The sequence below is a fragment of the Ovis aries genome, chromosome 10 (assembly GCF_016772045.2).
Source record: "Ovis aries strain OAR_USU_Benz2616 breed Rambouillet chromosome 10, ARS-UI_Ramb_v3.0, whole genome shotgun sequence".
NCBI lineage: Eukaryota > Metazoa > Chordata > Mammalia > Artiodactyla > Bovidae > Ovis > Ovis aries.
In genome coordinates this window covers 30,407,475-30,432,510 of record NC_056063.1, presented here as the reverse complement: position 1 = coordinate 30,432,510, position 25,036 = coordinate 30,407,475, and the positions used below count along the sequence as shown (strand labels likewise).

The 25,036-nt window shown below is 48.0% G+C and overlaps 1 protein-coding gene across 4 annotated transcripts in view; it reads left to right on the top strand.

Annotated features, from left to right (window-relative positions):
• Positions 1–24,133, top strand: part of ALOX5AP (arachidonate 5-lipoxygenase activating protein) — a 28,015-nt gene extending 3,882 nt beyond the window's left edge. Inside the window, exons 1-5 of one of the 4 annotated variants that reach the window (XM_004012141.5) lie at positions 670–798; positions 7,149–7,248; positions 13,761–13,831; positions 16,774–16,855; positions 23,675–24,133. In XM_004012141.5, coding sequence (XP_004012190.1) covers positions 729–798; positions 7,149–7,248; positions 13,761–13,831; positions 16,774–16,855; positions 23,675–23,837 — 486 coding nt within the window. In that variant the 5' untranslated portion in view covers positions 670–728 and the 3' untranslated portion in view covers positions 23,838–24,133. Of the gene's footprint in view, positions 1–669; positions 799–7,148; positions 7,249–13,525; positions 13,623–13,760; positions 13,832–16,773; positions 16,856–23,674 lie in introns of those variants that run through there. The other 3 variants (XM_060394059.1, XM_060394058.1, XM_042254823.1) reach the window with 3 other exon arrangements.
• The last annotated feature ends 903 nt before the right edge of the window (positions 24,134–25,036 follow it).

Genomic DNA, 25,036 nt, shown 5'->3' with positions numbered 1-25,036 from the left:
GGCTTTTCTCTAGTTGCAACGAGCAGGGGCTACTCTCTAGCTGTGGTGTGCAGACATCTCGTTGCAGTGGATTCCCTTGTGGAACACAGACCTACGGAGTGTGGGCTTCAGTCGTTGTGGCTGGTGACCCCTAGACTACGGGCTTGGTAACGGTGGTGCACGGGCTTTGTGGCTCCGTGGCATGTGAGATCTTCCCAGACCAGGGATCGAACCCGTGTCTCCTGCATTGGCAGGCAGATTCTTTATCACTGAGCCACCAGGGAAGGCCCCTTGGTTTAGTTTTCATTCTCTTGTTGCTTGTTTCCCATAGAAACAGCACTTCTTCATTCGTTCATTCATTCATCCAGGGCTTATGTGGCTGCTACTCCGGATTCTGTCATGTGTCAAGTATTTATTTATTTTCCCAGGAATTCAAAGAAAGAAAGAAAGACGGTGCCCTGGACACAGACCTTTTAGGTGCTCCATGAATGAAAAACAAGTTTCACTTTTTATTCCCTTCCTTCTCTACTCCTGAGCCCTGCTTCTTCTGGCAGGAGAGGCTGAGCCCGGGGCACTATGGTGGCTAATTAAAAAAAAAAAAGGAAGAAGAAGAAGGCCTGTAATTGTGCTGGGACCTTCAGAAATTCTAATGATGAAAGGCAGAGGCTGGCTCCCACTTCCCCTTCCTGCACAGTGCGGGTGTGGGGTGCCAGGGAGCTGAGCAGTCCTGCTAGGAACCCGAAACAACCATGGACCAAGAAGCCGTGGGCAATATCGTCCTGCTGGCCATTGTCACCCTCATCAGCGTGGTCCAGAATGGTAAGGGAGGCCCCTCCCTCGGGGTCGGCTTGGTGTTTCGGTGTTTGAGAGTCAGGCTTACACACTTGTGTGTTTGTGTGTGTATATGTGTGTACATTTTTTTCTTATCTGTATTTGTATCTTTATTTGACTGTACAGGATGCGTGTACTTCCGTGTTAACTGGGAGTTTTCCTTCTCCCCATCTTTCTTTTGCTTTAATGGGGATGATTAATCATGTCTGTAGAGCTGGAACAGCAAGTTGGTTGTACAGAAACCATCACTGAAGTGTTTGCAATCAGTACTTTAACTATTAATTACTGTGGCCAGTTGGAGGGCAGGAAGCCTGAAAGCGACAATCAAATATATGTTCATTCAGACACTGGGTTATACCCGGTGCAGCAGGCTGACTTCAGCGCAGTAGGAGTTACCTGTTACCTGTAGGCTAAAAAAATAAATAAATTTGGCCAGTGTGAGGGGGGACTTCACTTTTTCATTATTTTACCTCTGTATTGCTTTTTAATTTCTTTTGACGAAATACATTCTTTGCAATACTTCCTTTTTCTTTAGCAATGTGTAATTTTTGAAGCATTCTTTGGTAGACATCATGTACTCATATAACGGGAGAGAGAGTCAGAAGGATTTCCTTGTTTGAGGGTTGCATTTCCATTAACCCTGCCCTGTGCTTTCGCTCAGTTGTGTCCGACTCTCGCAGTCCCATGGACTGTAGCCCACCAGGCTGCTCTGTCCGTGGGATTCTCCAGGCAAGAACACTGGAGTGGGTCGAAACCAGTTCTCCTGCATTACAGGCAGATTCTTTACCATCTGAGCCACCAGGGAAGCCTAAGAGTACTGGAGTGGGTAGCTTATCCCTTCTCCAGGGGATTTCCATTAACCCTGGTGTCACTTAACCCAGGCAAGGGACCTAGAACTGAGAAAGGCAGGACAGGGTGGAGTTTCTCTTTAAATCCCTAAGTTAGGACTGTCTCAGATTCTTTTTATCAGCATGGCTGGTGTCTTTAGGATTTGCAGTTTATGAAGACAGAGAAAAAAAGGGGAAGATTTACTCTGTAACTTAATGGTAATTTCTGAATGTTCATATACTGTTACACTTTGGAAATGTGGGTATTCACTCGATTTGGGATATCCTGATATTTTCCCCCAGCTTGAGTGTGGCCTTAGGTTTGTGATGAGCCCTCTGGGCACAGAGTAAGGCTCCCATGGCCTCCTGGCACCAGAGAGACCAATCTTGCATACTCCAAGTCGGTCTCCTCTGTGGAACAACACTTGGCAGCTTTCTGACCCGAGCATTTTCATAGTAAGTGCCACACAACAGAGCTGCAGCTCTGAGAGGGGACGAATGGCTCCGGGTGAGGCTGCTGTGGCCCAAGCCACTGCTGTTTCATGCAGTTGCCATGCTGGGCTCTCTTGGTCTCTGTAAATCTCCAAAGGATCATTCATTCAACCTGCGTACTCCCAACGGGGACTCTGCCTGGCCCAGGAAGGGTCCCACATCCATGGGGATTAGCAGCAAACAGCAGGAGAAGATGGGCAGGCAGGAAGCAGGAAGCCTGCTGTGAAGCCTCGAATCCCTGTGGCGGCAGTTGCATGGGTGCTGGTTGTTCGGGTGCCCCCTCCGGCCCCCCCGAAACCCGTCAAGATCGGTGACAGGGGACAGGAGCCGGAGTCCCCTCAGCCACCCATGCAGAGGTTCACAGCCACCCTGAGCTGCTGGCCTCCGGTCCAGAGCTCAGTGAAGGGATGCTGCTTGGTCCCCTCCATGAGAACAGAGCCTCTCCCCCTCCCCCGAGATGCCCCAGGACCTGGCCCTGGAGTGTCCGATGAGTCCTGGGCTTCTCTGTAGAAGCGCAGGGAACCCTGAGCAGACTTGAGGTGGACGACGAGATTTCTAATCATTTTTGGCAGATGAGATTAGGTCGTGGGGAGGAGAGAGGATAGATGGCCACATGTCTGAGCTCTAGTCACAATCTTTCGGCTGACCATCTTGGATAGGTGACGACAGGACGCAGTGGCCTTGCTCACACAGTCCCATGAGCTGATGACGCTTCCTGGCAGGGAGGGAATTGAGAATGGACCAGCTCCTGCTTTGGGCTGGAGACTTTTCATCCTGGACACATTGTCGATTAGGCTATGTTTGTGGCGATGTGGATAGCACGGAGCCCATGTCACAGCCTCTGTTCCTCCCCATCCCCTGCCCTGTGACCAGCAAGGGCACCGTGTGGACAGAGTGATTTTGCAAAGGTTGGGGCGGTTTTGAAGCCACTGAAGGAGTTCTTGGCTCTCTTCAGAGGCTCAGGATCAGCCTTGCTCGTCTCTGAGGCACAGAGCGAGGCTTGCTGGTCATGCTTAGACCACCTTTTAACTCTGTTCAATGTGCTGGTGCAGGGGAACCAGAGAAATTCAAGTGACTGGGGAGATAACACCTCTACCTGTTTTATCCTTGAGCTTTTAGGCAAACACAAAGGTCCAACCGAGGTCCAGAACCTCTCTTTGCAATTCTAATTAACCTCGAGGTTGCAGCCAAAGGTCTACCTACTGTATTACGTGCAGAAAAAATGCAAAAACTCTGCCCCCACGCCAGCTACATTCAAAACCCTTCCTGTTAGCTTTAGGATCGATTTACATGCTGTTGCCAGGCACTGTGTACTTTGTGTTTGTCCCAAGACAAGGAGTTTCGGCCCCTGTGTCTGTGATACTGTGGGGGTGAGGGGGGGCCCGCTCTGGCTCCCAATTCCCCAGGGGAGAGGCAGAGCCCACCAGCCCTGTGAGCTTCCTCCTCTGCCTCTCAAACAGTCAGGAGTCATCAAGATCATTGAACCCGAGGCCCCCTCCCAGCTTGATCCGGCATAATGCACGTTTGGGAACGCAGACCACGTTTAAAGTTTGAGCGACCTGGACCACGAGTACCAAAGCCTGGTTTCCCCGGTCGTGTAGACAGATGCATTTCCTCTGCGTAGCATCCAGAGGGCCTCCCACTTCTCGGCCAGGGTGCCAGCAGCTTTGACATGAAGCAAACCTGGGAAACATGGCTTTGGAGAAAATGATTCCCACGGGAAGCCAAACTAATTAGGTTGGGGGGGTGGGGGAGAGAGTGAGCTGAGGGGAGGGACCCAGGGCCTTGTGCATGGAGACCTTGTGAATAGTAACAGCAGAAGTCTAGACAGCATCCTCAACAGCCCCTACTGAACACTCCCAGGATGGAGTGCTCACAACGTCCTGGGCTCACTCTTCCCATTGTCAAGTGTATTGAGAATTTGCTGTGTGTCATGTATGGTGCTTCGTGCTGGTCAAAATATGATCTCATTTAATCCTTGCACACTATGAAATATTCTACTATTGCGCTCTTATTTCACAGAATAACTAAGTGGAGCTTAGAGAGCTTAGAGAGTTAGTTGGAGATTCCAGAGTCAGTAGTGGTGAAACTGGGATTCAAAGCTACTTCAAAACGTGGAAGTTTACACGATGTGTGTTGTCTTGGATTCACTCATTCAAACACTCACTGCTCAGGAAGTTCTCTGTTACACTGAACTGAAACCTGCTGCCCTCTAATTTCTATCCACTGGTGTGTCTGTTCTTTGGAAAAGCTTAGACTGTGCCTGAAGCTTCTGTATTTCCAAAGTCACCTGTAATATCCCTGGTTCAACATATCATTTCTCAGCCGACTTAGTTTCCAGAGTCCCTAGTCATCAGATTACTCCTTCCCACCCCACCCACCACCAACTTGCTATCTTCTTTCTAAGATGCAGGTGGGTGTTTTTCATGCAAGAAATCTGTTCCCGAAATCCAGACACCAGTTCTGTTAAAATGATGGAGGTGTGAGCTATTCTTGTGTATCACAGGGCTGACTCATACTAAATGAAAATCTCAGAATCTTTTTCTGTGATCCTGAGAAAGTTATTCACCTTCTCTGACCTGCAGTTTCCTCAACAGAGAGGCGGGGTTCTAATACTGTCCACCTGTGGTAGCTGAGGGTGTTGCCTCAGATAATCCCTGAGTTGCTGGCAGAGGCCAGCATGAGGTAGTTTCTCGGTGACCATTTGCAACCTTCTCCCTCTGGTCTCTCTCCATCCCTCTGGTTTGGCCTGATGTTAGCAGCCAGCCAAGAGCAGTGTGTGAACGCATAGTTTCTGTAACATGATCAAGCATATGGAGTATGGAGTGTCAGTATTTGGAGGAGTGGACAAATGTGGCCCAACTCTCTCAAGTTTAGCTTGGAAGGAAAGAGAGGTAGACCCTAGTGGGGGTTCAGGACAGAGGCAGGCTTGTTTTTGTTCTGTTTTGAGGTTAGGAGAGATTTGAGCATGTTTCAAGGGTAAAGATTCGGAGAAAAATAGAGACCAAAGATTTATGAAGCAGGGCAAACATCGATGAAGGAAGACCGGAAGAGGCTGGCCAAAGCAGGGTCAAGGTCGCAGGTGGAGGACTAAGACTTACAAAAGAGGAAGGGGCTGTTCTTGGGCAAGGAGGAGAAGAAGGGAAGCAAGCTGAGAGAAGGAGGGCCCCGCTGTGCAGCTGGCTGCAGAAGTAACCTCGGACTTTCTTAATACTGTCCCTGCTTATGTGTTCAGAGGCACGGGCATCACCTTGGGTTCTGGAAAGACAGTGATCAGAATTTCCACTGTATTCTCTGGAGAGAAGAGACATCCAGAGCAGACCCCACATTGCTGATGGAGTCCCTGCAGTGAGCTTCTGCGTGATAGTAAGAGGATGGACACACTCTCGCATGCCCAGCTGGACTCGAGTCCCAGCAGCCCCCTGCTCCCCAGTGGTGGGACAGAGAAGGTTATTCAACCTCTTTGAGCCACAGTGCCCTTGTTGACAGCGTGGGGATGTGCTTCACAGAGCATGTGTCCGGCGTCCACCAGAGTGCCATCATGAAGCCAGCCCTGTGGCTCTGCCCGGTGTGGGCACAGCCCTAGGGGAGGAACATGCTTTCACCAAAAAGCAAATCACGAAGGCTTTTATCCACGGACACAATGGATGAAGCATCCTTTTCAGGTCTTTTCGAGGAGGCTAATGTGAAGTTGATAAAAAGAAATCCTGTGAGTGGGATACCTGACTGTCACCCTTTTTCCTTTTTTCACTCTTGAAATAGGAGGAAAGGAATAAAATAGGAGGGGTGGGAGAGAGAGGAAGAGAAAGGAGGAAAGAGCGAGAGGGAAGGAGAGACCGTGTTCCCCCCTCCCCACCATCCAGCCTGTAGACAAGACAGACTCTGTCTCCCCCGTGTCTCTGCATCCCCCAGCCATCACCCTAACCAGCTCCCTGCTGTCTTTCCCCCTGTCCTGGGTCTCACCCCTCTAAGCCCTCACCACGTTAAGACAGAGCGGCTTTCTGGCGAAGCCATTCATCAGCTCACACCTGTCAGTAACTCCATGCTTCCTCAAGATGGCAATAAATTCAGACGTTCTTAACGTGGCTCTCCTCAAGGTCATGGTCACACTGCTGGTCTGAGGGCTGTGTCCCTGCCACCATCTGCTCAGCCTTGGCTCACTTAGCACTTTTTCCTTGAGGCTCCCCCTGGCCACTCTGACCAGCACCCTTGGAGGCCCCTGCCCTGCTCTGCCTTCACTTTTGTCCACAGCTCGGCACACTGTGTGATTTTAATTGTTACATATTGTTTACTGTGTGTGGTCTGTCTCCTTTCCTTGTATCCTCGCTGGAACATAAGCTCCTGAGGCCAAGGCTCTGTGTGTGTGTTTTGTTCTCTGATACAAGCTAAGTATCTGGCACAAGGCAAGTGATAACAGAGAAATGGCATTGAAAGAGCAATTCACCGTCTCCCTCTCTTCGGCTTCATTTGTAATTCTACCAGGTTTATACTCCCCATTACTGCCCTCCCCACCTCCCATCTCCCAGTCAATTGGATGTACGAACCCCAGAGGGAATTGCTGCTGGGCCTCTGCATATCCCATTCCGACAGAGTGAAGCGGTCTGCTCAGCTCTCCCTGGCCCCCTCCATCTGCTTGTCCTTCAGGCTTTATCTCACACGTCACTCCCTCTAGGAGTCCTTCTGTGACCCAAACACTGAATTGTTAGCCCTCTTTGACCCTCGATGGCTCCATGTTCTCACTCAGTCTCAGCACGCGTCTCTCTGTAGGCCTTTCCTTACTTGGTTGTCTGTTTCTTCTGGTGGGGGTGTGTCTTGCTCACAATTGCCTCACCAACACCAAGTGTAGCAATCAGTCAAGAGTAGCTGCTGAATACCTTTGTGCTCAGTGACATTTGATGGAGGACAATTAGGGGTGTTTAGAGGTCGAGAGAAGGAAACATTTAACATTCCAGGAAAAATATTAAGATACCAGGCTCGGGATACGTGCCCATTATAAATCCAAACCTTTCCTTCTGGCAGGGTTCTTTGCCCACAAGGTGGAGCACGAAAGCAAGACCCACAATGGGCGGAGCTTCCAGAGGACTGGGCCGCTGGCCTTTGAGCGGGTCTACACTGCCAAGTGAGTCCAAACTCTGACACTGCTCTTTGACCCGGAGTGGGCCTGGGACAACCTTCTGGAGGCTGGGGTGTGGCGGGGGGCGGTGTGGGTTCCAGGGAAGCTTGAACTTCACCTGGGAGGCTTTGGGGGTACTTTTCATCATTTTAGCAGGTGCTGGTGTTTGAAGAGAGGAAGCAGAGGTGTTGGGGGTGGGGGAGTAGACCTCGCAGCTCCTGCCTGGTCAGGAAACCCCTCAGCCAGTCATTCGGTCATGGAGTTGACCGATTTCCTGGGGGGTTAGTCCCGAAGTGCTGGTGTACAAACCAGCCATTACTCACCAGCTGGCATCAGAAGCAACAAGCAGGACTGGCAGGCAGCTGCCTGCTGCCCCGTGGGCACACCTATGCCTGGTCTCCTGGAGCAACCAGGACAGAGAGCATGAGGGGACTATCCGCTTGCTTTTCTCTCTCTCCTTCTTTACTTCTGCAGGTAAAGGTTGCTAGAAAACATCGGAACAACTCAGGGAAGGAGGAGGGGTGCTATTTGGGATGCAAATCTGAATGGTGTTATTCAAACACTCATTTTCCTCTCTGCCAAATGCATTTAGACAAAGGGTTCAGCCATCAGCCTGTGGCGGGCTTCTCCATGCCTGTGACTGGAGGCTTGTTAGGAAGGGCGGCTGTAGCCCCAAGCTGCCAGGGAGCTGGCCTTCAGTCTCGGCTTGGAGGTGACTTTGATATTCCCCAGAGAGCCTTCTAAAACGGGACTTAGGGCCACACAAGGAAAGTTCTAGAAGGGTAGGGAGAAGTTGAAAGGTGTGGCTTTAAGCCATGTAGGATGTTCACATTTATAGGAGAGGGGAATCGTGTGTGGGGCACCCCCAGCCCTTCTGTGCCGTGTGCAGGGGCCGGCAAAGAGGAGCAAAGACAGGGTGCTCCACTGGGGATGATGCCAGAACCTCCATGAAAATGGAATCCAAAAACCAGGAATCCTGTTCTACAGACAGACTGGAATGGGAAGCTTCTTCCCACCCAGATCACTGCGTTCTCACCAGCAGCACTGTGCTCTTATGAACACAGCTGGTCAGTATTGGAGAAGTGGGGGCAGGGGAATTTCTCTGTACCAGGTGGGAAGTTGAGCTCCCATCTTGCCAGCAATGAGGAAGAGCCACAGCAGGCCAGGCTGCCTTGTTTCTGCCTTTTCTTCCAGGAGTGAACCAGCTCTCCTTCTCAGAAGCTACCATGGGACTGCCCTGGTGGTTAAAACTCGGCACTGTCAATGCAAGGGGCCTGGGTTCGGTCCCTGGTCAGGGAGCTAGATCCCACATGCTGCAGCTAAGACCCGGAGCAACCAAATAAATAAAAATAAATTTAAAAAAAGAAGAAGACGAAGCCACCGCACTGACCGCTGGTCCCCACGGCCAGCCTCCGGATTGTGGAAGTGCCCTGTGGGGGTGGCTGTGGAGCTCTGCAATGGTGTGCAGTACCTGAGATCAAAAGATGCTAGAGAAGAGTGGTGGGCAGTCAGTGCTGCCTGGGGGTCCTGACTTTCCTACTTACCCTTCCAGAGAGGGGAAAGAGACCGAGGGGAGGAGAGTGAGCTGTGGAGAGGTTGGACCTATGGCGGGGGTGGAGGAAAATTTTCTGTAAGATAAAGGTCATCCAGACACTGCTGTGGTTCTGTTACAAAGACCATTTCCTCCCTGGCCAGCTTGCAGCACCCTGTGTGTGCCTGAGGCGGGTTGTGGAAGGCTCTGGAGATAACGCAGCGGTTGTTACTGCCCACTGGCCACCACCAGGGCCTCCGGTCTGAGCGCCTCGGCCAGGAAGCTACCAGAAGAAAGTCATTCCCAATGAGAGCTTCCCCAGGGGCCTCCAAAGGCACCCAAAAGGGGTGTGAGATGAGCCACGGGGATGCGAGTAGAAGAGAACATGTACTTACTGTTGCCATCTATAGGAAACTAAGCTTTACTCAGTTTTAATATACAGATCGAGAGGCATATGTTGTGTATAATTTGTACATAAATGTACCTGTCATAGGCTTATACCATCAAAAGTCTTGGTTGATGGAGTGTGGGATCGTAAATGTTTAGAGACCATAGAAAGGGAAGATAGCATCAAGAATAAATGATGCTGGTGGACTGAAAGGACTAATGCATGTTTTTCAGCATAAAATTTGGCTGTGGACTGATACAGACCGTTCAAGATTTGGGGGCTGTCGATAAACAAGACGTCCCAGCCAGGTTATGCCGTTAGTTCTGACTGGACTTCGGTTAATCGGCTGCCCTACCACCTATCTCCCTTGAGGGCAGAGCTGAGCCTGATTTTGAGAGAGAAAAAGACCTTGACTGTCTTATCTTGTATCTAACACATAGGTTGAAGCTCTGTTCCCAGCTGATGTGTGCAGGCAGAGCAGTCAAAGTTTGATTTTTGGAGAAAAGTGTCAGTTAAGGGACCTAAGATTCTTCCCCAGGGGTGCAGGTGAGTACAGACTGTGGAGAGAAAACGGGTCTCTGGAGGTGTGTAATTTTCCAAAATGGGTCCCCTAGGTTACAAGTTCGTGGGCTGTTAACAGGCATGACAGGGAAACGGGTTCCCCACAGCAAGACTTTCGAGACCCTTTACAGTGCTAAGAGACTCTGTGACGCTTGGTTCTCCAAGAAGGGGAGGTCTTATTGAACTACAGAAAACCCTCCTTAAAAAAAAAAGCGTATCAAAGGTTTGGTGTCTCACAAAAATGCATTTTGGTAAATGACACCCTAAGGCTTCTTCTCCCCTGCTCCTCTCACCCTAGGCTCACTTCTAAGTAGCATGGACTTGTCCAATGATTTGAACGTGATCCATCTACATTGGTTCTATTGATTGGTATTGATCCTACTACTGTAATTAATGATATTTGCTTCATTAATTAATTAATTTAAAATCTTTTTGAAATAGAGTTGATTTACAATGTTGTGTTAGTTTCAAGCATACAGCAAAGTGATTCAGTTACATGCATGCATTCTAAGTTGCTAAGTTGTGTTCGATTCTTTGTGACCCTGTAGACTGCAGCACATCAGACTTTTCTTTCACTATCTCCTGGAGTTTGTTCAAACTATATCCATTGAGTCTGCGATGCCATCCAACCATTTCATCCTCTGTTGTCCCTTTCTCCTCTTGCCCTCACTCTTTCCCAGCCTCAGGGTCTTTTCCGGTGAATTGGCTCTTTGCATCATGTGGCCAAAGTATTGGAGCTTCAGCTTCAACATCAGACCTTGCAATGAATATTCAGTGTTGATTTCCTTTAGAATTGACTGGTTTGATTTTCTTGCTGTCCAAGGGACTTTCAAGAGTCTTTTCTAGCACTGCAGTTCATAAACATCAATTCTTCAGTGCTCAGCCTTCTTTATGGTCCAACTCACATCCATACATGACTACTGGAAAAGCCATAGGTTTGACTAGACAGACCTTTGTTGGCAAAATGATATCTCTACCTTTTAATACACTGTCTAGGTTTGTTATAGCTTTTCTTTCAAGGAGCAAGCGTCTTTTAATTTCACAGCTGCAGTCACCATCCACAGTGATTTTGGTGCCCAAGAAAATACAATCTGCCACTATTTCCACTTTTTCCCCATCTATTTGCCATGAAGTGATGGAACCAGATGCCATGATTTTTGTTTTTTTGAATGTCAAACTTTAAGCCAACTTTTTCACCCTCCTCTTTCACCCTAATCAAGAGGCTCTTATTCACTAAGTGCTTCACCCCAAATGGTAGATCTTTAAGGGGCTCCTGTCCTTTGGAATTATTACTGTGTTCATAGGTCAGTGGAAGTTCTGGGTGTCCAGAGCACCTAGTGAGTCAGCAGGCTTTGTTGGTTCCCCCATGCCCACATCCCAGGACAGGATACATTGGTTTCTTATCTTTTCTTCTTGTCAAGTTCTCCAGTAAAGAATTTTTGACCATCAGAAAGACATGAAGGCCCCGTGGCCAGGGACACAGCCCAGCCTCCCTGGGCGCTAAGGGACAGACCAAAGGCTGGTCATTCTAGGGTTCTCAGTGGTACCAACTGGATTGGGAGACCCTATCAATTTGAAGGCTGATATTTAGGAGAAAAATCATGAGAAGCACATCAAGAAGCTGCCAGAGGAAAACTCTAAGAAAGGAATTTGGGTAAAAGCCCAAACGTGTTTTGAAGATTATATTTTTAAATACCTTTTTGGCTGCACTGCACAGCATGTGGGATCTTAGTTCACTGACCAGGGATTGAATCTGCAACCCTTGCATTGGAAGCGCAGAATTTTAAGCACTGAACTGCCAGGTAAGTCTGAAGAAAGTTGCACCTTTGAGTTTACCTCTGTAGTTTGAATTGCCTTAGACCAGTGGTTCTCAAACTTGAGCATGCATCAGAATCACCTGGAGGGCTCTTTAAAATCTTACTGGGCAGCCCCCAGAAGTTTTAATTCTGTAGGTCCAAGGAAGGCATTAACACTTACATTTTTAAGAAGGTCCCTGGTGATTCTGATACAGCTGATCCAGGGACCATACTTTGAGAACTGGTACATTAGACCATCAACTCTTAGAGCTTAAGTGGATCTCAGAGTTATTCACTATTCGTCTCTTGGTTTTATCAGTAGGGAAACCAAGTCCAGAGAAATTGCTTTGCCAATGGCAAACAGCTGGTTAATGTCAGGTTGGGGACCAGTCCTCATCGGGTGCCCCTCCCGCTTTGTTGCATCGCCTTTCCCTGTTCATCCCTCTGTGTCTTGTTATGTTGTGTTTCCATGGATGTCCGGATAGATTGTCCTGATCTCACCTGAAGCTTTTCAAGAGGACACTCACTATTTAATTGAGTGCAGGCATACCTTGTTTGATCATACTTCACAGATACTGTGTTTTTCACCAGCTGAAAATTTGTGGTGGCCCTGCATTGTCGGATGATGGATAGCATTTTTTAGCAATAAAATATTTGTCATTAAGGAATGTGCCTTGTGTTTTAGACATCATGCTATGGCGCACTTACTGGGCTGCAGTGTAGCATAAACATAACTTTTATGTGCACTGGGAAACCAGAACATTCCTGTGAGTTGTGCTATTGCGGTGTTTGCTTCATTGTGGTGGTCTGGAGCTCAGCCCATGCTATCTCCAAGGTGTGCCTGCAGGGTTGAAGAGGTAACAGTCCTGGCTTTAGAGTCTATTAAGTCCTGGCTTTGCTACTCTGGGTGACCCTGGGTAAATTATCTTCAGCTTCTCCAAGGTTCAGTTTCTCATCTGACACATGAGAAAATTGTGATAGGCAGAAGAATGACCCCCCAAAGATGTTCACATCTGGATCCCAGGAACATGTGAATAGGTTATGTTACATGGCAAGGGGGAGTTAAGGTTGTTAAGCAGTTGAGTTTAAATTAAGAGAGTATTTGGAATTATCTGGGTAGGACCAATGTCATTGCAAAGGTCCTTCAGATGTGCTAGAAGAAGGCAGAAGAGCTGGGGTTGCAAAGACATAATCAACCATGGCTGGCTTTCAGGCTGGATGGGGCTTTAAGCTAAGGATCACAGGTGGCCTCTAGAAGTTGGGAAAGGCAAAGAGATAGAAGCAGTGCATCTCCAGAAGGGATGTAGTGATGCTGACATCTTCATTTTGGTCCATCGAGACTGACTTCAGACTTCTGACCTGCAGATAATACATTTGTCCTAACCCTCTGAGTTTGTGGCTACTTGTCCCAGAAGCCACAGGAAACCGTGCAGTTACTGAGTGTACTGGCAGGATTGCATGAGCTTAAAGGAGACCAAGGGTGTCAGACCCCGGCGTGGGGGGCCAGGCCTTCGCCCTGACAAAGCCATCAGCAGGATAATGAGCACCACCTTTGCCTAATCCATCCTGGCTCCAGTAACGTGGAGGCTCACCTGTCCTTCCTCAGCTTGGCTCACATGTCTGAGCTGACTTGTGTGTCTGACCTGAAGGTCTACTTGGTGGGGTCCACGTTGTCGGGTCCCTCTCTTGACCCCACCCTGACTCACCCAGCCCTGCTGTCCGCGTCTCTCACTTTTCAATTCTAAGAAGTGCTTTGGCATAGCCGGGAGCAGGACTCCGGCCAAGGAGGATCCATCAAGAAATGGCTTCACTGCGGAAGGGAGTAGGTGAATTCCAAGCTTGTGTCTGCTTTACTTGCTGTCTGTTTCTGGAGGTCAGAGGAATTATGAATGGAGTCCAGGCCTTGTGAGATGTGTGCGCACGTGTGCTAAGTCATCTCAGTCATGTCCGACTCTGTGTGACCCTATGGACTACAGCCTGCCATGCTCTTCTGTCCACGTCTGCTAGGCTCCAGGCAAGAATACCAGAGTGGGTCACCATGCCCTCCTCCAGGGGATCTTCCTGACCCAGTGATTGAACCTGCATCTCTTACGTCTCTTGCATGGTAGGCGGGTTCTTCACCACTAGGGCCACCTGGGAAGCCCACCTTGCAAGACATTGATTATTATTTGGGGTTTCAGGTAATTTTCAGACTAAACTGTGTCCTCTGATTTTTTTTCCCCCTTGTTGATTTATTCTGCAGCCAGAACTGTGTGGATGCCTACCCCACCTTCCTTGTCATGCTCTGGAGCGCCGGGCTTCTCTGCAGCCAAGGTAACCTGGGCTTTTCTCCTTGTGTGTACTCGCTCCAAAACGTGTGTCACCAGGAGGTGTGAGTGTAGGCTTTTCTGTTGAAAAGACTTTGTCTGCCCTCCAGCTCCAATCTGCAAAGCTCCGGAGAGGTGAGACCCTCCGGAGGTTGTGAGCCAGTGGGCGGGGGGCCAGTGCGGGGCCCGGAGGTAATGCATCGCTAATGCTGGCTCCCTGGTGGCTGGTTGAGAGCGGCTGCACTGACAAGGGTGGTTTCAGGCTAAATGTGACTCAGAAACCTTAAGCAGCATGAGCTCAGACACAAGGGCATTCTGAATGAGAGCAGGAGGTGTCTGTTCTGAGCGACCGTCACCTGGCTGACTGCTCATTACCTTCTGCATGTGTTCCTCCTTCCGGCATGGGTCGAGGTCTCCAGCCTCCCTGGTCCTCAGCAGCCCACAGTTTTGACTTCAGCAAGTTGGATTCCCAAAACTGATTTAAAATTAAGTGGAAACCGAGTGGTATTTTTGGTCCACTTTGGAGACTGGCCTTGTGTCTGCTGAAGGTCTGGTGTGACCTGGCTGGCTTCCATGCTGTGGCCCAGCCGTGTGAGACAAAAGGCTGCCAGTGTCCTGTGAGAGATGATCTCATCCTTATTGTGGTCACTCATGCAATAAAGTAGGTAAAGTGGACGTTGTTGCCCCCTGTTGTTACTTTTGAGGATCCTTTGATTCAGGGAGATAAGTGACTTATTCAAGGTTGCTCAGCTGCTGGGTAACGGAGCCAGGATGGACTCCCAGGGGTTTCAGGATAAATCCTGGGTTTTTCACATGTGTCCTCTTGCTTTATTCATTTCCATAAAAATATACACTGAACACCTACTATGTGCCAAGCCCTGTTCCCTGGATACATAGCAGTAAATAAGACAGAGATGGTGGAGAAGCACACAGCAGTTGGCAAGGTGGACCAACAGAAAATGAATGAATGGATAAGTTCATTGCCAAGAGTGAGACACGCCACGAAGGAAGAGAATCAGGTGCAATGAGAGAGGTGAAGGCTGGGAGCAGAAACTACTTCAGGAGCACGAGGTGATCCATAAGGCTGTCAGGAAACACGTCTTAATCTCCCACTTTCTATCCTCAGTTAAATAAGAAACATGTCTGGCATCACCTGGAAAATGAAGTCAAACTATACTTTGAGTAGGAGTTATGATTCCTTTTATGTCTTCTTAGATTATACTTGATAGAGATGAATCTGGAGTTATTCTGGTTGGATAAAGGGAGTTGAAAAGGGTTTCAGGGCCTGGAAGTACACATTTTCTGCCAAAACAAGTGTTGGCATTGCCGGGAGAAAAACTGTCAGTCACTCCTGTTCGGTGTAATAGTCATTTCCTACAAATATGGTAGATTGGATAATTTTTCAGGTGAAAGGAACACCAGCCTAAACTCATCACATTACAGAGCAGGAGCCCAAACCTCAGGGGAACCTGCTCAAACCCGAGAATTTTAGAGCCTCGTTTTGAACACACGACATCCCTCCTGGTGTTTCAAGCAGCTCAGGTCCACGCCAGGGGCAGGCACCGATCCCCAAATACGGGCAGTGAGTTCAGTCACTTTGCACCCTGATTTCTATCAGCTCATGTTCGGTTCAGTTCCCGGTGACAGAAAGGTGGGCCAATAAGTTAGCTCAGAGCCATCTGGAAGGGATCAACCAGGAAAAACCTTGTCCACGGCAGCTGTGACTTGTCAAAACTTTGAAACCATCAGAGAAGAGAGGATTGGAGACCCGAGTACCCAGGCTGCCTGGAGCACTCCCTGACACATATCAAGTGCTTAGTTAATGCGCTTCACTTGGTATTTGAATAACACCGGGGGGGGGGGGTTGGGGTAGGGGGGGTGCGGATTTTGAAGAACTTTTATATCCATACTTCTGTTTCACCCTCATAGTAATTCCTGATAGGTAGGAAAAGTGTAATCAGCCCTTTGTCAAATGTATTAATAGAATGTGTTAAGCGTTAGCTCCTGATCTTAACAGTCCTGATGGGGCTGGGTTTCCAACTCTCGGCTTCAAGCGCTCAGGACTCCATGGGGTTGTTTAACTTGTGTGTATTCCTCACAGGGTTGGAATGCAAAAGGCATTTATTTCCCTGGAGATCTTTCCTAAACCGTAGCAATTGTTCAGAAAACGTTGAGCATCATGATTCCCAGAGGTCCGCAGGTGAAGGGTGTACTTTGTAAGGACCAGCTTCAGAGCAGGGCTCTGGGAGCAAGTCTAACTTTCCTCCTGCACACACACATGCAAACACACACACACGTGTATGTGTACCTATCAGCTGACAATCTCACACAAGTCTCTTGACTGCTGGAATCCATGTTTCCACATCTGGAAATAGAAAAGACCATACCAAGACTTCCCTGGTGGTTCAGTGGCTAAGGGTCCGCCTGCCAGTGCAGGGGGCACAGGTTTGATTCCTGCTCCAGGAAGACCCAGCACGCTGCAAGGCAAATAAGACTGTGTGCCTCAATTACTGACCCCATACGCCTGAAACATGAGAAGCCACCACAGTGAGAAGCCCATTCACTGCAACTAGAGAGTAGCCCCCACTTGCCACAACTAGAGAAAGTCCAGGTACAGCAAGGAAGACCCGGCACAGCCAGAAATACAATAAATACATAATAAAGAAAAAGATGGTACCAGTCATGTGAAAAGGATTCAGATTAGATGATGGGTATGAAAAGACTTTGTATGAAATGACACTGTGATGCCAGTACAGGGTAGCATGACTATTCTTAAGGATCTCAGGATGCTTCCTGTCCCTGGCTCATTGCTGAACTTCATGTCAGCCCTGACTGGCAGAAGCTGAGGCCTCTGCTCGATTTTGCGACCAACACTGATTACCTATTGGCTGTATTAGTACTGGGTTCCATCTAGGACACTAACACGGGTGTTGTCCTTTCTCCTCTTAGTTCCTGCTGCCTTTGCTGGACTGATGTATCTGTTCGTGAGGCAGAAGTACTTTGTTGGCTACCTGGGGGAGAGAACTCAGAGGTAGGCCGCTGGGACGGAGAAAGAACCACGGAGGGAGAGGCACTTTCCAGCCGGAAGAGTGGTCATTCAACAATATTCCGCTGACCAGGAGGGACCATGAGGGTTGGAGCGGGGAGGGCGACTTCAATCCCTCATCCTTTTTCCTCCCTGAACTTTGCTGGTTCTGGAAATACAGCCAGGGCCCTTGACTCGTTTTTCCATTAAAAAAAAAAAATTCTTCCACGTGGTGCTGGGCTCCCAAAGGGTGCTTTAAAAGCATGCCTTGCCAAGCCACAGCCTCTACTCCCACCCTGCTGCATCTGGGCCTTTAATTATACCCCCCTGTCTGGCTTCCCAAAGTCTGCCGTGAGTGAAGCGTGCCATTATTTGTCAGGGGAAGGAGAACTAAAGCTTGCACCTTGTGATAAGGTCTCTTGAGTAACAGACATCGGGGACCTGAGGAAAGACTGTTGAGAAAGTCAGACACAATCGCCGGTGGTGGACAGAGACAGCGTAGGCTATGATTGTCCTTTCCTTAGACTTGGGTTGGGAAAGCTGGGTTTTAGTAAAGTAAATGATGGTACTTAGAGAAGAAAGTTTCGAGTTACAGTTTGCCTCAATTCTGGAGCGATCAGAATCGCTGAGGGGTTCCAAGGGTGGGGAAGATGCTGTGGGGGCTGCTCCCCACATGCTGGCCCCAGCGCCCACCCCCTATTCCGCTTCTTGTCCCCTCCATGTCTCACAATAGCATCCTCCCCAACCCCCGTTTGATTCCTGGATTGGGAAGATCTGCTGGAGAAGGGATAGGTTACCCACTCTCGGATTCTTGGGCTTCCCTTGTGGCTCAGCTGGTGAAGAATCTGCCTGCAATGTGGGAATTCTGGGTTCAGTCCCTGGGTTGGGAAGATCCCGTGGAGAAGGGAAAGGCTACCCACTCCAGTATTGTTGCCTAGAGAATCCCACGGACAGAGGAGCCTGGTGGGCTGCATTCCGTGGGGTTGAGACGAGTCAGACACAACTGAGGGACTTCACTTTCACTTTCTGGGTGGATAAGGCTGCCCAGTTCAGAGAGCCTCCTCCTTCACTTGATCTTAGCCAAAAGGCCAAGAAGTGATCAGAGAGCCCTCTTCAGCAGCGAAAAAGGCAGTGACATCCCTGGAGAAGTTGTCTGGGAAGAGTTAAAGACCCAGAGAAGCGCCTCCTTGAGGGGCGATACTCCTCGAGTTCTTAGAAACATCCTGCCCAGACCAAGAACACCACTATTTCATCGGGAGGCACTCCTGTTTCATCCTTCACCACAGATTTATCTTGAACAGGTTCTGAAATAGCTTCACAAATCACTTTCCCTCCTTTCTGTAATGAGCATATGGTGGCCTCATTCATGTGATAAATCTGACTCACTATAATATTTGACTTTTAACAATTTAATTTCTCTGAAGCCTCTATTCTCTGGCTGAAAAAAAAAATAGACTCCTTTACTTTCTTTCCACTTCTTTACCAACATTAGCAGGTAATTCTCTGTATTTGTCTTTGAGGCTGCCAGAACAAAGTGCTCCATGCAGACCAGCGTGTTTAAATAACAGAAATGTCTTTTCTTATCTTTCTGGAGACTGGCAGTCCAAAATCAAGACAATGGCAGGGCTGCTTTTTCCTGAGGCCTCTCTCCTTGGCTTGTACTTGGCCGTCTTTTCCCTATGTCCTCAAGGGTCTTCCCACTGTGTGTGTCTCCGTCGTAACCTTCTCTGTAAAATATATTTTTTTAATGTATTATTTATTTCTGGCTGTGCCAAGTCTTTGTTGCCTCATGGGTTTTTCTCTAGTTGTGGGGAGCAGGGGTTACTCTGTTGTGGTGCGTGGGCTTCTCATTGCGGTGACTCCTCTTATTCTGGAGCTCAGTTCAGCTCTAGGCTGTGTGGGCTTCAGTAGGTGTGGTGCTTGGGCTCAGCAGTTGTAGCTACTGGGCTCTGGAGCACAGGCTTCAATAGCTGTGACACGTGGGGTTAGTTACTCCACAGCATGTGGCATCTTCCCAGATGAGGGATTGAACCCTTGTCCCCTGCACTGGCAGGTGGATTCTTTACCACTGAGCTACCAGGGAGACCCCGCTAACCTTCTCTTTAAAAAAATTAAAAAAAACTTTTATTGGCTGCATGAGATCCCAGCTTGCCTGACCAGGGATCAAACTTGCACCCTCTGCATTGAAAGCACGAAATCTTTTTTGTTGTTGTTGTTGTTTTAAAAATTTATTTTAATTGGAGGTTAATTACTTTACAATATTGTGGTGGTTTTTGCTATACATTGACATGAATCAGCCATGAGTGTACATGTGTTCCCCATCCTGAACCCCCCTCCCACCTCCCTCCCCATCCCATCCCTCAGGGTCATCCCAGTGCACAGCCCTGAGCACCCTGTCTCATGCATTGAACCTGGACTGGTGATCGATTTCACATATGATAATTTACATAGTTCAGTGCTGTTCTCTCAAATCATCACACCCTTGCCTTCTCCCACAGAGTCCAAAAGACTGCTCTATACATCTGTATCTCTTTTGCTGTTTTGTATACAAGGTCATCATTGCCATCTTTCTAAATTCCATATATATGTATTAGTATACTGTATTGGTGTTTTTCTTTCTGGCTTACTTCACTCTGTATAATCGGCTCCAGTTTCATCCATCTCATTAGAACTGATTCAAATTATTCTTTTTAATGGCTGAGTAATACTCCATTGTGTATATGTACCACAGCTTTCCTATCCATTCATCTGCTGATGGACATCTAGGTTGCTTCCATGTCCTGGCTATTATAAACAGTGCTGCGATGAACATTGGGGTACACGTGTCTCTTTCAATTCTGATTTCCTCAGTGTGTATGCCCAGCAGTGGGATTGCTGGGTCATGAGGCAGTTCTATTTCCAGTTTTTTAAGGAAGCTCCACACTGTTCTCCATATCAGCTGTACTAGTTTGCATTCCTACCAACAGTGTAAGAGGGTTCCCTTTTCTCCACACCCTCTCCAGAATTTACTATTTATAGACTTTTTGATAACAGCCATTCTGACCAGTGTGATATGGTATCTCATTGTGGTTTTGATTTGTGTTTCTCTGATAATGAGTGATGTTGAGCATATTTTCATGTGTTTGCTAATCATCTGTATGTCTTCTTTGGAGAACGGTCTGTCTAGTTCTTTGGCCCATTTTTGGATTGGGTCGCTTATTTTTCTGGAATTGAGCTGCAGGAGTTGCTTGTATGTTTTTGAAATTAATTCTTTGTCAGTTGCTTCATTTGCTATTATTTTCTCCCATTCTGAAGGCTGTCTTTTCACCTTGCTTATAGTTTCCTTTGTTGGAAAGCTTGAAGTCTTAACCACTAGATCACCAGGGAAGTCCCTGACCTTCTCTTTTTATAAGAATAATGGTTATAGTGAGTTAGGGTCTACCTCAGTCAGTTCAGTCGCTCAGTCGTGTCCGCCTCTTTGCGACCCCCATGAATCGCAGCATCCCAGGCCCCCTGTCCATCACCAACTCCCAGAGTTCACTCAGACTCATGTCCATCGAGTCAGTGATGCCATCCAGCCATCTCATCCTCTGTCATCCCCTTCTCCTCCTGCCCGCAATCCCTCCCAGCATCAGAGTCTTTTCCAATGAGTCAACTCTTCACATGAGGTGGCCAAAGTACTGGAGTTTCAGCTTTAGCATCATTCCTTCCAAAAGAAATCCCAGGGCTGATCTTCAGAATGGACTGGCTGGATCTCCTTGCAGTCCAAGGGACTCTCAAGAGTCTTCTCCAACACCACAGTTCAAAAGCATCAATTCTTTGGCACTCAGTTTTTTTCACAGTCCAGCTCTTACATCCACACATGACCACTGGAAAAACCATAGCCTTGACTAGATGGACCTTTGTTGGCAAAGTAATGTCTCTGCTTTTGAATATGCTATCTAGGTTGGTCATAACTTTTCTTCCAAGGAGTAAGCATCTTTTAATTTCATGGCTGCAGTCACCATCTGCAGTGATTTTGAAGCCCCCCAAAATAAAGTCTGACACTGTCACCACTTTCCCCATCTATTTCCCATGAAGTGATGGGACTGGATGCCATGATCTTCATTTTCTGAATGTTGAGCTTTAGGCCAACTTTTTCGCTTTCCTCTTTCACTTTCATCAAGAGGCTTTTTAGTTCCTCTTCACTTTCTGCCATAAGGGTGGTGTCATCTGCATATGTGAGGTTATTGATATTTCTCCCGGCAATCTTGATTCCAGCTTGTGTTTCTTCCAGTCCAGCGTTTCTCATGATGTATTCTGCATAGAAGTTAAATAAGCAGGGTGACAATATACAGCCTTGACGTACTCCTTTTCCTATTTGGAACCAGTCTGTTGTTCCACGTCCAGTTCTAACCATTGCTTCCTGACCTGCATATAGATTTCTCAAGAGGCAGGTCAGGTGGTCTGGTATTCCCATCTCTTGAAGAATTTTCCACAGTTTATTGTGATCCACACAGTCAAAGGCTTTGGCATAGTCAATAAAGCAGAAATAGATGTTTTTTCTGGAACTCTCTTGCTTTTTCCATGATCCAGCGGATGTCCGTAATTTGATCTCTGGTTCCTCTGCCTTTTCTAAAACCAGCTTGAACATCTGGAAGTTCACGGTTCACGTATCACTGAAGCCTGGCTTGGAGAATTTTGAGCATTACTTTACTAGCATGTGAGATGAGTGCAATTGTGTGGTAGTTTGAACATTCTTTGGCATTGCCTTTCTTTGGGACTGGAATGAAAACTGACCTTTTCCAGTCCTGTGGCCACTGATGAGTTTTCCAAGTTTGCTGGCATATTGAGTGCAGCACTTTCACAGCATCATCTTTCAGGATTTGAAATAGCTCAACTGGAATTCCATCACCTCCTCTAGCTTTGTTTGTAGTGATGCTTCCTAAGGCCCACTTGACTTCACATTCCAGGATGTCTGGCTCTAGGTGAGTGATCACACCATCGTGATTATCTTGGTCGTGAAGATCTTTTTTGTACAGTTCTTCCGTGTATTCTTGCCACCTCTTCTTAATATCTTCTGCTTCTGTTAGGTCCAGACCATTTCTGTCCTTTATCGAGCCCATCTTTGCATGAAATGTTCCCTTGGTGTCTCTGATTTTCTTGAAGAGAAAATTTTACCATTATCATTTTACCATTATCACCTCTTTAAAGACCCTCTCTCTAAATGCAGTCATTTTAAGGGACTAGGGTTTAGGACTACACCATATGAATGTGAGGGCGGGGCACATGTACAGTTCAGCTCAGAACGCTCTCTTTGGGGACCATACTTTTTTCCCCTAAGAAAGAGCTAGAATGGGTCACTTCACGAGCAGGACTGTAACCAGGAAACCAAGGAGAGAGGAACGCACTGGCCAAGAAGCAGGGAGCTCTCTGAGGGTGACTCTCAGATCCTGCTGTGCTCGCGAGTCCCGGGGGGAGCTTATCCACAGTATGGGTTCTGATCCAGTGGACCTGGGCATCTGCATTTCCAACAAGCTCCTGTGCTGCTGGTCCATGGAGCACTGTGAGGAGCGAGGAGGTTGATACTCAGCTGCAAAACTATTTTCAAACTCTTGACACAGGAAAACTAGGAGTTGCATCATGAACCTTTGGGGTCCCTTTCAATAAGATAAAATTTCTAACATTGAACCTATGGATACCACATTGTAGTCTCTAGATTATAGCAAGCAAGGGCCTGGCAGCCTTAAGGCACCTGTTTAGATGAGTTGGGTGTTCTTGGGGAGGCCTCCTGAGTGCCAAGGAGTCCCCTTGCTAGGGTCTTTACTAACAGCCTTAGCAACTGATAATCTTGGCGACCCATGGGGCTTCCCTGGTGGCTCAGACAGTAAAGAATCCGCCTGCAAATGCAGGAGATCTGGGCTTGATTCCTGGTTCGGGAAGAATCCTCTGGAGAAGGGCATGGCACCCCACTCCAGTATTCTTGCCTGGTGAACTACAGTCCATCGGGTTGCAAAGAGTACAACAGGACTGAGCGAGTAACACTTTCACTTTTCACTCGGTGACCCACTTGGCTGCACTTTCAAAACATACCAGTGCTGCAGGAATGAACCATCCAGAGCCATCACAGATGGATGCTACAGAGGAGGGGAACCAGGCAGCTGCTGAGCACAGCTGGGTGGTCACGTGTCACTGGAGAGATGCCTCCTGACCCTAGTGGATGCTCTGTGCAAGCAGTGTAGGATTTAGAGCCTGTGACAGAAGGAGACAAAATCATCCAGTCCTACAAAGTCTCCCTTCCTTGATTCTCTTCACATGTAAGGGCCTGCCTTCCAGCCCCGGAGGCCAGCTCTCATTAGTGGGAACTTGAGTTATCCCCAGGCAGCCTCAGGAGACTGAGCCCTCGAATGCGAGAGCATCTCTTAGAATCCACCAGGCTTCTTGGTGCATGTATACCATCCCTTCTCACCTGAGGCACTGAAAATCCTGCATTACACACAGCTGCCAGCATAGGTCTTACAGGCACTCCTGAGAGGGTCTTCGTGAATCCATGGATTCCTAATCCCCTGTCAGAACCCCGGCTACCAGCGGACGCCACCACCTTCACGCCATCCGGGAGCTGGCGTTACCATGGCACAGAGAAGAGCCCTGATGGTGATGGGTTTAAAGCTCTTTTTGCTTGGTTCTGAACTAGATTCAATGACTAATACTAGGTAAGACACGTCCATCCTTCATGTGAAGTAAATGGAGCATCCTTGAGTGAAAGGAGGTATCCTTTAAGCCCCATGTATTTCAAAGCAATAATATTTTGTGTTAAATTGGCGTCACTTGTGCTGTTCTCCAGTTTTCCCTCTCTTTCCTTTCCAGCACACCTGGTTACATATTTGGGAAACGCATTATCCTGTTCCTATTCGCCATGTCCCTCGCTGGGATACTCAACTATTTCCTCATCGCCTTTTTCGGAAGTGACTTTGAAAACTACATCAAGACCGTCACCACCACCATCTCCCCTCTCCTTCTCATCCCTTGAGTCTCTGCTGAATTCCGGTTGGTGTGCTCAGCTAATCGATACTTAGAAGCCATCAAAGCGCAACCCTTTAAAAGAGGCTGTAAATCTAATGACCTGCTGGGCTTTGCAGCTTGAGTGAACCTTGCTTTTCCTGGAAGAGGAAATTTTCACATCAGCCTCGCCCTCTGAACAAGGCCAAGGCCCCACATTTGCAAATTCAGATCCCTTCTGTGTGTTTCGTGACTTATCCTGCTTTCTGAAGACGTTTTGTGACCCAGTTTATGTTTTCCTAAAATAAAACACAGACATATGTTTGAGGCTGGTGGTTGAGTTTTGGGTGGATATATTGCTACAGTTGAATAACTAGGCTGTTTTCCTCAACCTTAATGATGATAATAAAAAATATGCTATCTACACACACATACACACACACACACATACACACATACACACATACATACACTCCTGGAAGGTCACCAATGATCAATTGTGAGTATCTCTGGGTGAAGAGATTTCGGATATGTTTTTTACTCGCTTATCTATATTTTTGCATATTATTTGGAAAATGTTAAGGAGCAAATAAATACCACTAAACAAAGTAATAGGACACAACTGAAGACTGCCTTTTCCAAGATGCCTTCCCTAACTCCAGATTGGTCTAATGTTGCCCGACTGTCCATAGCACCCTGTGCACGTCTCAGCTGCAGCAAATTCATACCACGATGTCAAGCTGTTTCTTGTTCTGTACCACTGGTCCCCACTAAATCGTCAGCTCTTGAATATTGTGCTGTGCTCAGTCTTTGTGGCCCCATGGACTGCAGCACGCCAGGCTTCACTGCCCTTCACTATCTCCCAGGGTTTGCTCAAACTCATGTCCATTGAGTTGGTGCTGCCATCCAACCATCTCTTCCTCTGTCGTGCCCTTCTCCTCTTTCTCTCAATCTTTCCCAGCATCAGGGTCTTTTCTAATGAGTCTGCTCTTTGGGTCGGGTGGCTACAGACTTGGAGCTTCACCTTCAGCATCAGTCCTTCCATGAGGGGCCCCTCTCTGAATAGGAGGCAATGTGGCATAACGACCAGACTCTTCAGAGTTCCAGCCCTGGGCTGGACCCCTGCCCCCACATCCTCAGTCCTGAGCCTCAGCTTTTGCATGTGCTAAATTGGGGTAATAATAGCGCCAGACTTAGGAGGTGCTGTGAGGAATAATGAGATAAAGCAAT